A 12,876-nucleotide genomic window follows, 5' to 3' on the forward strand; every position below is an offset into this window, starting at 1 on the left:
TTCCCAAGAGTTCACAGAAGCTCAGTCAAGAAGTTAACTGGACCAGCCACATTAACTGTGGCTACATGACTAGGTCAGAGGCTGGGTATCCTGCAGTGAGCAACTCATCTCCCGACTCCCAAAATTTTTCTATCATCTACAAAAGGCAGTGTTAGAAGCAATAAGCTCATTCACTATATCACTGAAATTGAGACAGGGAAACTGATTCATGGAATATTTCTGTAATTATTTACTGGGACCAGAAATAAAATACGGTTGGTAAAATAAGGGCACAGAAAAATGGATGACAAATAAGACACAAGACAACTTCTATTAAATGGAGAGAAACACAGATTGTGGAACTCTGATTTGTTTAACCCCAGAGAGGATGCTTACAAGTAACTAGTCTTCCCAACGCTCAACACCTTTTATCCTATAGCTCTCACTAGAGAATTTAATTGAAGGCACAGTTGTTACAGGTGCAATTGTGGAGACAGTTCAACAGGAAAAATTACAGATAAAACTGGATTGAAATGCAGTTATCACAGACAAATTATAAATGGAGATTCCTATCAACCAGTTAGCTGGTCCAACAAGTTTAACCAATGGTTCCCACTGGCTGTCTGAACATCAAGAACTGCCACCCAACTATATGGAAAGTTTAAATGTGGTCACTGGAATAGATGTTGCAATTTAAATATTAGAGAGTTGTTTGCCTCATTAGAACCTTTCTAAGAATCTTTATGTTTCTATAAGATTATTGAAATTCAGAAGTCCTAACTGATCATTTGCTGATCTTCCAAGGCCTTTTACTTTCCATCAATAATATCACTGCACCACCTCTGCCACTTGCTGCTGAAAGCCTTGTCCTGGTCCTTCAGATTGTCCTGGTCAGCTACCATTTTCCATCCTTTATAAACTTAAGTTCATCCAAAAACTTGCTACTCAAATCCAATATTTCATCCACATATCCTTCTTAAGCAGTCCCTCAAAATAGAGGATGACTTGCTTCTATTCCAGTTTTGTGAGTTCTAATGAGGTCATAGTAGGAACTCAGATTCTTTCTCAAATGGACTGGAGCTGTGCTCCTCATTTAAAGACTCAAGATTCTCAGTACCAACCTCTTCCCCTCTTTACGTGGCTATGCCCAGAGATTCCCAGTAGTCAATGGAGATGCTGGATTTCTTCAAGAAGTCCTTAAGCACATTCAATCTTTTCCTCTGACAGATTTTCCTCTGTCCTCTTCACATGACAGAGTCCAGATACAATATCTGCTTGCAGGGTCTTTGTTGGGCATGCAAGTGACATGGCCTGTCCAACCCATCAATCCAGTCCTACATTACCTTCTAGGTCCACCAGTTTTTTTAATCTATTATTAATTTTACAGTTCTCTTCCTTGATTTCAAATTCCTCTCTATAACCTCCTCCACCCTTACAATCAATGAATCTGAATTCTTTCAACTCTATTCTCTTCCATAACAATGCATCCTTCACTAGTTGCCTTCTGCTATCTAGACCTTGTCCAGGCTTCTCCTCCTGCAGCAATGTTTCCTGTAAACTTAGCAGCACAGCTGGTAGGTCTGCAGCCTCCAGCAACCTGGTTCGACCCTGACACCCAGTGAAGTCTGTGTGGAGTTTGCAATGACCTCTCTGTGACCACATGACATTCTTCCACCATGCCAAAGACTGGTGGGTTGGTAGGCTAATTGGCTACTGTATATTGCCCCATATAGATGAGTGGTAGAATATAGGGGAAGTTGATGGGAATCTGGGAAGAATAGGTTCAGGGAAAATTAGTGGAGAATGGGATTGTTCTGTAAACCGACATAGACTCAATGGTCCAAAATGGCCTCATTCTATGTCATAAGGAAAATATAGTTGCGATTTGACCAAAATCATCCTTCAGTGGTTTGGTGACAATGTATTGTTCCATGAGGATTCTGTGAAGCTCTCTGGAAGTGTTTTCTTTATTTTTAAAAAGGCAAGCATTCAGTGAAACTGAACTTTGAACAAAAACTTCTGACAAAACACAATTTGGTGTTAAAATTAACATTGAAAGTCACCCTGTGCAAATCATACAAGATATCTAAAACTGCTGTCTTGTACAAGTTAATACAATTGTCTGTTCACAAGGCTGCTTCCACAATTGGTTAACTAAAAAAGAATTCATTTAAAAGCTACTTAGAAAATCTTAAATAAGTGAAACAAAAACTTCAAGGAGCAAGAACTCAAAATAGAACACATCTCAAATTTTAGCCATAAATGAAAACTGACATCAAGATTTTTTCATTTCAGCCTTTGCAGTGATTACAGATTTGATGAGTAATTTTCTGGCTCCATTGTGTAATTTTTTCCCCTTATGCTGACATTTCCACTCTGCTTCCCCAACCCGTTATTACATTTACTTCCTAGCTTAAATGTGCACTTGGGGATATTGTTTTTTTTCGCAAAAAGTATCCTTATAACCCTCTTCAATGTTCATTGTACTCGTGGGCGGCACTAGTTTAGGCCTCTGGTTACAGAGTTTGATACAATATAACTTTTGAAAGAAGTTAATATGACTAATCTAGCATTTTAGGGTGTGGTAATCATAGATTAAGCCGCTCGTGTCAATTTTTAGTAATCTCAAAACTTCTGGGTTAGCAGATTGACTGAAATTTAAATTAATCTTCGATACCAGGAAAAAGAGCTTGCAGTTTAATATACTGGAGGAGTTTGCCTCGTTTCCGTCTTCATTTTTATGAATTGAACAGGAAAAAAACTACAAAGAGAAAGCACTAATTGCAGCCATCGAGTCGCCCCCGCCGAGCACCGCCTTAGCTGCAGCCTGGATGGTGCTAAAACAAATTAAAACGAAGACAACCTCAAGGCAACGTGAAAACACAATGAAAAGTGCGCTCTTTCTTTCCGAATCGTGATTTTTTTTTTACCTTCCGGTCATTCCAGCAACGGCGAACATTCCCTGTGTCTGTCAGACTGCGTGCGGTGGCCGTGACACCCCCCTCTCCCTCTCTCTCTCTCTCAGCTGTCGCCGCTCTGACCGAGGGGCCGCAGCAATGGCGATGCTGCAGGCAGCCCGGAGCTCGCGCTCGTACCTCCGAGCTGTCAATCATTCACTGCCAAGCTGGCTCACTTGCAAGTAAATCTGTGAACGCAGGAGAAGCAGGGAAACTGCGACTGGCAAATTCAACAACAAACCTTAGCAGAGGCAGTGTAGAAATGTAATGAGCTAAATCACTTATACATGCAAAAGGGGGTGTGGACATATACGCCTACGCAGAGAGGGAATTGCAAGGGAGCCCCGTGTTGCTGATATCTGACGGAAAATGTTACACTTTTAAACATTACTAGTTAAGCTGCCTGGGATGTGATTGTTTAACAGGGTGGTGTTAGGGCGCAGTAATGGATGTAGTGTGTCATCCATTACTGAATCCCAACATCAATATGTTAAACAATATTTTCTGAACATTATAATAACAAAATAGGCGGCTTCCTCTTTATGCGTCCATGTAATTTAAAAGTATATGCCGACCTGGATATTTTTTAAAAACTGTCAGGTTCAGAATAAAGCACTGTAATGTTGAATAGGAAAAACAAATCAAAAGGCTGACAAATGTAAATATAACATAAAAAATGACATTTCCAACTTATTAAAATCACTGAAGTAAAAATGAACGATTAACCAAAATTAAATACTCATATTTATTTCTCAGATTACAATGATGAATACACTTACAAAGGACTTAAACGGCAGTGAAGCATATTGAAATTTTCATGGTTGTGAAATGCACTAGACTTTTTTGAGTGAAAAAAATTAGTCAATAAACTACAATTAGGGTACATTGTTCATTGTGTTTGTTCTGACTTAATCACCAGGACAAGTAACGAAATATGTTTATGGTTTAATGTGCCCCATTGATTTCACCTGTTATTTCAAATTCTTCTGGTATTTCATCCTCCCAAGGCTCTAATTAAATTTTGCTATGATTGTTTCCTCATCCTTTAAGACTTTAATCCAATCCTCTTCTTTCCTGTAACTTTTTTGTCTTCATCTTCTCAGTAATGTCTCCCTTCACATAAATTCTACAACCTATACTAATATCCACATCTCTGGTGATCTATCAGCACCAGAGTTTTAATTATCAATCACATATGGCAGACTATTTTCCACTTCTCTTGCCAAACACATCTGTTTCCACTACCCCCTGCCACCAATCCTACTGCTTTTACAGTTGAACTAAAACTGCTCTGGACATGAATAAATGTTCCTTATCTGGTTTTGATGTGCTAGCTCTTGGAAATTGCCCACTCTATGCCATACTTAGAATCATACAATCATAGAGTAATACAGCATGGAAACATGCCCCTTGGCTCAACTGATCCATGCTGACCAAGATGCTCCATCCAAGCTAGTCCCATTTGCCCACGTTTAGCCCATATCCTTCTTGACCTTTCCTATCCATGTACCTGTCCAAATGTCTCTTAAATATCAATATTGTACCTGCATCTACCACTTCCTCTGGCAGCTCGTTCCATATACTCACCACCCTCTGTGTGAAAAAGTTGCCCTCAAGTCTTTTCCTTCTCACCTTAAACCTGTGCCTTCTAGTTCTTGATTCCCTTTCCCTGGGAAAAAAGGCTGTGTGCTATGCCCCTCATGATTTTATACAACTCTGTAAGATCACCCCTCAGTCACCATACTTGTTATTTCATTTGATACAAACTCTAGCTTTGTTCTTTCAGATCAGTGGGCTGTAAACGTGAGCACAGCTGACACACATTTATTCTAGTCAATCATCAGAACATTTGGCTGGATCATGTCAAGTGCTATCACCCCCTTCTCTTTGGCCAAAATGGCTCAATTATCTTTGAGGGCAAGGACACTTCAATGAATAATTTCCTCTAGAGTTAATCACCCTTTCCACTCTCACAGAGCATAAATTCCTTCACTTCTGAGATAAAGACCTATCTTTAAAGATATCTCTGGCAATCATTCCCTTTTCTTTCTCTCCCTTTGCTACTTCAGCCTCCTCCAACTGCACCATCCTTGATCCTCTATTGGTGGAGTTTTCCCCATCTACATTAACTAAACATTTCCATGAGCCCAACTTCTTGCACCCTTGATCCTCTCCCATTTGGGTGTGGTGGGCATTGTGGTTATGTTACTGGACTATTATTCCAGACGTCAGGACTATTGATCCAGAGACAAAGGTTTGAATCCTAATATGACAACTGGAGAATTTAAATTAAAATAATTAAATACATCTGCAATTACAGCTGGTCTTAGAATGCCATTTTAAAAAAAATCTGGTTCATGAATGTCATTCAGAGAAGGAAATTTACCAGTCTGGCCTTTATGTGACTTTAGACCCACCAGTGCAGTTGTCTCTAACTATCCCCTCAGTACAAGAGCAATTAGGGTAGAACAATAAATTCTGGCATTTCCACCTGTGTCCATATGATGTGAATGAATAAAAGAAATTTAAATTCCTAATTATGAATGCTGCCTTCCATGCACCATCTTACTCAACATTACTTTCTCAGAGTTTATCCATCTTTCTTTTTAACACCAGAACCATCAGTTCACTGCTCCATCCATTGAATAAAGTTTGTCCCTTTGTATGAACAATTTCAATCAATTTATGACTAATGTGCTGTTTGGCCATCTCTCTCTCAAATATCCTTATTTGAATTGCTTTGGTCTGGTTTCTGTTCTGGTCACAGTACCAAGAAAATTCTGGTCAAATTCACAAATGATATAATTTATGACTGTCACCTTTGTCCTTTATTTATCTTTGTCCTCTGTATACCACTTGATATGGTGAGTCATGGCATTTTTCATCAGCATGACTCATTTGACCACCTCTGTGAGACTTCTTGCTCCTATTTCTGTTTATTTAAACACAGCAATGATGACTCCAGAGTCTTCTGAGGTTCTGTGTTTAGCCTCATTTTCTTCATTTGCTTGCTGTCCTGCAAGTCACTAGCAAATACATCAACTTCATATGAATATCAGCTCTGCTTCACAGTAACGTCTTTCAATCCATGACAATCTTCAATACACAACCACCATGGTGTAATCACTAATGATAACATCAAGTCATCGTTTAGCTACAACTCTCTCCAAAAAAAGACAAAAGACAAAAAAAGAAAAGGGCAGGCACGGCAGTGTAGCAGTTAGCATAACACTATTACAGCGCCAGGGACCCAGATTCAATTCCAGCCGCTATCTGTAAGGAGTTTGTATGTTCTCCCCGTGTCTGCATGGGTTTCCTCCGGGTGCTCCGGTTTCCTCCCACATTCCTAAGACGTACAGGTTAGGAGGTTATGGGCATGCTATGTTGGCGCCGTAAGTGTGGTGACACTTGCAGGCTGCCCCGAGACCACTCTACGCAAAAGATGCATTTCACTGTGTGTTTCGATGTACATGTGACTAATAAAGATATCTTATCTTATAATTTTTGGCTCCATTATAAACTCTGATTCCACAGGAGTTATTGTTCTTATCAAACTCCTGTTTAGGCAGAATGAGACTTGTGTGACACTGACGTGCTCTGAACCCCACACCTTGTCTGTCATCAAGACTGTTAATGCAATGTTTGCCATCCTCATCTTTAGCTTAACCTTTCAGCTGCTGAAATCTGTATTCTTGCTTTTACCACCTCTATGTGGGATTACTGCAACACTGGCTACAACTCCAATTTGCACAAAATAGTGCCATTCCTGCCTTGCACTAAGTTTTGCCTGCTCTCTGCCTATACTCCAACAACTGTGGGTTCCTGGCTAACTTTTAAATTTAAGCCCACCCTAAGTACATCAAAGCTGAATAGGTATTCAATGATATTATTATCTGCAGACCTTTGTTGTCTCTACTACCACTCCCCAGACTCTGTCGCTATCTCCACCCCTCCCTCCCCCACCTGACTCCGTCTGTCCCATCAATCCCTCCTCATCTGGATTCACCCATTGCATGCCAGTTCCTGCCTCATCCACACACTCCACACCCCCCTGCCCTTACCTCTTTATACTGGCTATCTCCCCTTTGCACTCCTAGTCTTGATGCAAGATCTCGACTCAAAACCTCAACCATCCCTCTGCCTCTACAGATGCTTCCTGACCTGCTGAGTTCCTCCAGCATTGGCTTTTACTCTAGATCCCAGTATCTGCAATCTCTTGTATCTTCCTTATGATGCAGAATTTTGCACGTTAGACATTTTACTATATTCAATACTTATTGGAGCTCAGCCACCGTGGTTCTCCTGTCCTGATGCAGTTCTGCCTTGATGAGGATGTATGTATGCATATTGTAATGGAGTCACTATGATTGCAATATGTCTTGTTATGGAATCCAAACATTGAAAAAGACTGGCTTTCAGCTAATTTAAAAGTATAAATGCAAATAGTGGGTCTATAGTGCACAGATAATCACCATCGTTTGCAACCATTGATAGTGTCTTGTAGTCATTAAGTCATAGAGAGATACAGCAGAGAAACAGGCCATTCAGCCCACTGAGTCTGCACCAACTATCAACCACCCATTTCACACTAATCCTATAGTAATCCCTCTATGTTTCATTCTTCTCACATCTTCTTCAACTCTGCCTGGATTCTATCACCTAACTATAACACTAGGGGCTATTTATGGTGACCTGCCAACCTGCAGAGAGGAAACCGGAGCACTCCAAGGAAACCCATGCAGTCACAGGGAGAAAGTACAAACTCCATGTAGACAGCACCCAAGGTCAGGATTGTGATGCCCTGATGCTGTGAGTCAGCAGCTCTGCTAGCTGTGCCACTGTGTCTCAGCTTCTACGTGACTTAAGCTATATAATCCACAAGATCTGTGCTTTATTGATTGTATTCTGTTAAGATAAATTTAAAAGGAGTAGATGCCAAAGTAGGTCCTTCAGCCCCTCATGCCAGCTCTGCCATTCAATGAGATCATGGCTTATCTTTTACTTTAGTGTCACTTTCCACATATAGGGAACAGTGATCACTTGGTTCACATAAATCTCTCCACTGATGGTTCCATTCATGGAACCTATGATCCCTCCTCATTGTATCCAACAGCTTGCTTAATGGTTCCAAAGATTTTTCATCCATTATCCACTTGGAAAGCCATTTCATTATTAATGACTCTTCATGTGAAGAAACATTCTCTGACACCAGTCAAATTTGGCTTTCACTGGTTTGATCCTTTTTCTTCCTCAATCATGGTTCACCTTGAAATAATACTGGAATAAATCTTTTATGGTGTCTTATACACTACTGAAAAGCCCTTCTTTCTCATAACTTGGCACCCATTGGAAGGAGCCACTCTTGTCGGCTTCAGCAATGTTTCCAGGACTTAAGTACTTGACGGCACCTCCTTGACCTTAACACGGTATACAAACTTCAGTTTTGCCAGTTTCATACAGCTTCAACATCATGTCCTAAAACATACTAATCTGTGGGTGTGACTTAGAATTACGTTGCCGATAATTGTCTATCTGCAATGACTGATACAATCATTGTTGAGTAATTTCTTTCATCCAGATAGTCATTAAGTATTCCAGTCCAGATGAAGGGTCTCAACCCGAAATGTCAATTGTCCATTTCCCTCTGTAGTTGCTGCCTGACCCGCTGAGTTCCTCCAGTGTTTTGTGTGTTGCTCCAGATTCCATGATCTGCAGTCTCATTTGTCTCTGTAATCATTAAGTATGTTCCCCTAAAGTGCAATAACTCACACTTATCATCTTCTGTTTCTGATGTCATGATTATGGCTACTTTCAAATGTTGATTAAGTGTCTCTGCCATACTTTAACTTCTTAACTAAACAGGCAACCCTCTCCTTTCCATTCTAATTGAGTATCATCTGTGAAAATGAGCAAATACTATACATTTCCAAATTAAGGTCAGATTATATAGGTTAACTAGAGACTCCAGAACTAATCTCCGGTATTTTCCACCAGTACACTTCCCTAACTCATTACCACTCCCTTAACTGGAATCCTTGGCTTCCTCTATACCAAATCTTTATCATTGCCGAGATTCACCTGGGGCTCCACTGCCTTAAACTTTGCAGCAGCTTTCATGTGAGATTTTATCAGAGGCTTTCTTGACGTCCAGGTACTTTGTAACATCCACTTGGAATGTTACTTACTCCAAAATCAGTCAAGCAGAATTTACCCCATCTGAAACAAAATTGGAATAGAGGGCAATTCACAACGTTGGTTTGTGATGATCAGTTGTTGAACTTTACTTGTTCTGACCTTTCTTGAAAATGGGTATGATATTTTCAATCCACTATGAGAACACTCTGATAATTACTGTAAGGGATTTATAATTTGGTGCCTTAATGCTTCTGTACAATAAGCCATTACATTTAGTTGTGAAGTTCCTCTGCTTCCTTTCTGTGACGGTCATGAGTCCTGGACTAAGCTATAGTTCCATGGTAGAGATCACTGTACAGTTCCATAACAAAGTGGCTTTTACTCTTGGGCAAACTTTTGTCAGCGGGCTCAAAACTCAAGGGCGTCATCAGGAAGCTCCACCCTAACCTCATCCAACACATATCACATTCTTCCAGGAAAGGCTTAATAAGAAGCCTTGATAAGGAGTCCTGATGTAGGGTTTCAACACAAACATTGACAATTCCTTTCCTCCTACAGATGCTGCTCGACCACTGAGATCCTCCAGCAGATTTCTTGTTGCTCCAGATTCCAGCATCTGCAGTCTCTCGTCTCACCATTAAATAAGCAGCACTCTGGCTGATATTCAGCTGCAAACCTTTGTACACAAAGGAGTCAAGGAGCTGTTTAAATAACTGTGGATTAGACCTCAGACCTAACTGCTCTGAAACACAAGTGGAGATCAGAGCATGCCATTAATTCCTGATCAAGAAGTACAGCTTTAAGAACACAAGAATGAGAAGCAGGAATAAGCCCATACTGCTCCTCAGGGGTGCTTCATGTTCAATGAGATCATGACTGATCATGTACTTCTAGTCCACTTTGCTGATATCCTTTAATCCCTTTTTTGCCAAATATCTACTGGATTTGAGCTTTGAATATACCATGATATATACTTCTGTAAAAAAAAATGGAGCTTTTAGATTCCTTTGAAGATCACCCAGAAGAGACATGGAAATTTAAGAAAATGGGAAGAGAAGAAACAAAGCATCCGAGTCCAGTAATAGCAGCAGAAACCACGACAACAACTTAAAATCTTTAAATAAAAAATGAAGTTTCCTGTTAAAAAGAATTAAATGAATCCAAATAGTGATGACTAACTTATGGTGTGATAGTGGTGGTGTGGAATGTGCCAGCTGTCTTGTTTGGTTATACTTACAATTCCTTAAGGGTGCGTAGTTAAATAATGTTCATTGTGAGGTGGAGTCTGTGTTAAATCCCAAGACTGTTCCGACTCAGGTATGAGCCCTGTAATTGACCTAAATCAGCTGTGGTATGCTGGAAAGCATATGTATTCACCGAACCATACACAAGACAATCAAGCTCACCTTCGCAATCCCTACAAATGGGTGGCTGGTATTCATGATTTAAAGGTAGCCAATTGGAGGAGGATTTAGAGGTTGCTAATGTTTAAGCCAGCAGTTATGGTCCATAATCAGAAGAACAGCACTTGGGGAAAAAATGTAATTTTACACTAATTTATGTTAAAGAAAAATCCTACAATTTATTTAAATCTCACATAAGGATTTAATTCCTATTTTGATATTATTAAAGAGGTTATATTAGAGCACTTAAAAAAATTCAAACAAATCAGGTAAAACCAACATGGTATTGTGAAAGGTAAAACATCTTTGACTAATTTAATCTGAGTTCATTGAAGAAGTAACGTGCTACATATCAAGGCAAACTGGTGGATATCAGATGCCTTCTGGCAAATTAGTGCAAATTTATTGGAGAAAATTAAAGCTCATTGTAAAGTAAGTAACCTATTAGTGAGAACTGAAGATTGGCTGGCTAACAGGAAACAGAGTAGACATGAAAGGTGTGTTCATTTGGTTGGTAAAATGTAACAAATAGTATGTGGTAACAAGTGGTAACAAATGTTTTCCAATTTATACAAACGATTTGTATGAAGGCACCAAAGATATGGCTGCAAAATTTGATCAGGGCATAAAGATTGGTAAGAAAGTAAGTTGTGAAAAGGACATAGGGAGGCTACAAAGACATTATAGAGATGTTAAGTGAGTGGGCATAACTTAGGAAAATGTGAAATTGTCCATGTTTGCAGGAAAAAGTATAGTATCTAAGTGACGAGAGGTTGCAGAGCCTAAGGTGCAGAAGCATTTGGATGTTTGAGTGGATGATTTGCAAAAGGCTAGCATGCAAGTACACCAAGTAATTGGGAGAGTTAACAGAATATTAAAGCATTGGAAAATGTTCAGAGAAGGATCACCAAACTGATACCTGGAATAGGCAGGTTATCTTGAGAAGAAAAATTGAACAGGCTAAGTATATATCTGCAACAGCTTAGAACAGTGAGGAAACTCAATTGAAACACAAGATCTTGAGGGGCCCTGACTGGGTGGATGTCGTTTCTTCTTGTGGGGTTGAAAAATCAAAAACCTGCAATAAAAACAGAAAATGCCAGTCATATTCAGGTCAGGCAGCAGCTGTAGTAAGAGAAACAGTTAATTGTTCTGATCAAAGACCCTTCTTCCAAACTGGGAAAGTGAAATAAAAAAGTCAGTTTTAAGTTGCAGAGATGTTGAAGGAGGGATAGATGGGTGAGGCCAGTTTTGTCCAGTTGATTCTAACATTGATGGAGTCATCAGGACCATAGGTTAATGAGGGAAATTGAAGAGAGTGCAAAGGGACACATTAAAGTTGTGAAATTCCTAGCACATCAGATAATGTAAGTGGGGAGGAAAAAAAGCCAATGTTACAGCTAGAAAGCCTAACAGCAAAACTGGCCAGTTCTGATATAAAGAGAGAAAGCTTGATACCTGAAACTTTTTAATTGAATATTGAGATTTGAAGGCTGCAATGTGCTTTGACAAATGATATGCTGTTCCTCAGACATATATTAGGTCTCATTGGGCCAGTGCAGGACTCAGCAGACAGATAGGTAAGAGGAGGAGTGGGATTTACAATTATAGTGGCAGGCAACAGGATGCTTGGGGTTGCCCCTTGGACCAAATAGAGGTACTCTGCAAAGTGGTTACACAATATACAATGTGTTTCTCCAATGTAAAGACCACAAAATGAGCATCGAATGTAAACTAGATTGGAAGTGTATGTGAATTGCTGATTCACACGCACTTAAAGCACTGCCTGAATCCCTGGATGGTGCAGTTACATCTTCTGCCATTGCTTGGGATTGTGCTGCAAGAAGGGGAGCGATTGGTGAAGATGGAAAAATAGATTAGGGAGATGTGAAGGGAACGGTCCCTTTGACAGCAGAGGGAGGGGAATATGTCTGATTTTGGAATCTCATTGAAGGTAGTGAAAATTGCAAAAGGATGATCTGTTGAATGCAGATACTGGCTGGATGGTAGTGAGGACAGGGGAACCTTATGCTTACTCTGGCTGGAGGAGAGGATATGGGTGCAGGTGTAGGATATTGATAACATATGGCCAAGGACTGTCAATTATGGTGGAGGGGAAGCATGGTAAATGAAAAAGGAAGTCATTTCAGCCACCTAGGTGGAGAGAAGCTATGGATAACCGAGTCTTTGGATTATTCAAAACCAGAGGAAGGTCTTTGAGGTTTTTTTTTAGGCAGTGTCAGCTGGATTCCTGATGAGCAAGGGCTGAAAGGTAGGCAGTAGGTGGGCACACAGAATTGAGGTTACAATTAGATCAACCACACAGTCTTATTGAATGGCAGAGACAGCTCATGAGGCTGTGGCTTACTCCCTGCTCTTAGTTCATACAGCTATGTGGGTTA

General features: G+C 40.1%; 1 protein-coding gene across 1 annotated transcript in view; it reads right to left on the bottom strand.

Moving 5' to 3' along the window:
• Positions 1 to 3,290, bottom strand: part of LOC127576063 (LIM and senescent cell antigen-like-containing domain protein 1) — an 84,678-nt gene extending 81,388 nt beyond the window's left edge. The window contains exon 1 of the mRNA XM_052026406.1: positions 2,910 to 3,290. Coding sequence (XP_051882366.1) covers positions 2,910 to 2,938 — 29 coding nt within the window. The 5' untranslated portion in view covers positions 2,939 to 3,290. The remainder of the gene's footprint in view (positions 1 to 2,909) is intronic.
• Positions 3,291 to 12,876: the final 9,586 nt, after the last annotated feature.

This window comes from Pristis pectinata, chromosome 11, assembly GCF_009764475.1.
Source record: "Pristis pectinata isolate sPriPec2 chromosome 11, sPriPec2.1.pri, whole genome shotgun sequence".
Classification (NCBI taxonomy): domain Eukaryota; kingdom Metazoa; phylum Chordata; class Chondrichthyes; order Rhinopristiformes; family Pristidae; genus Pristis; species Pristis pectinata.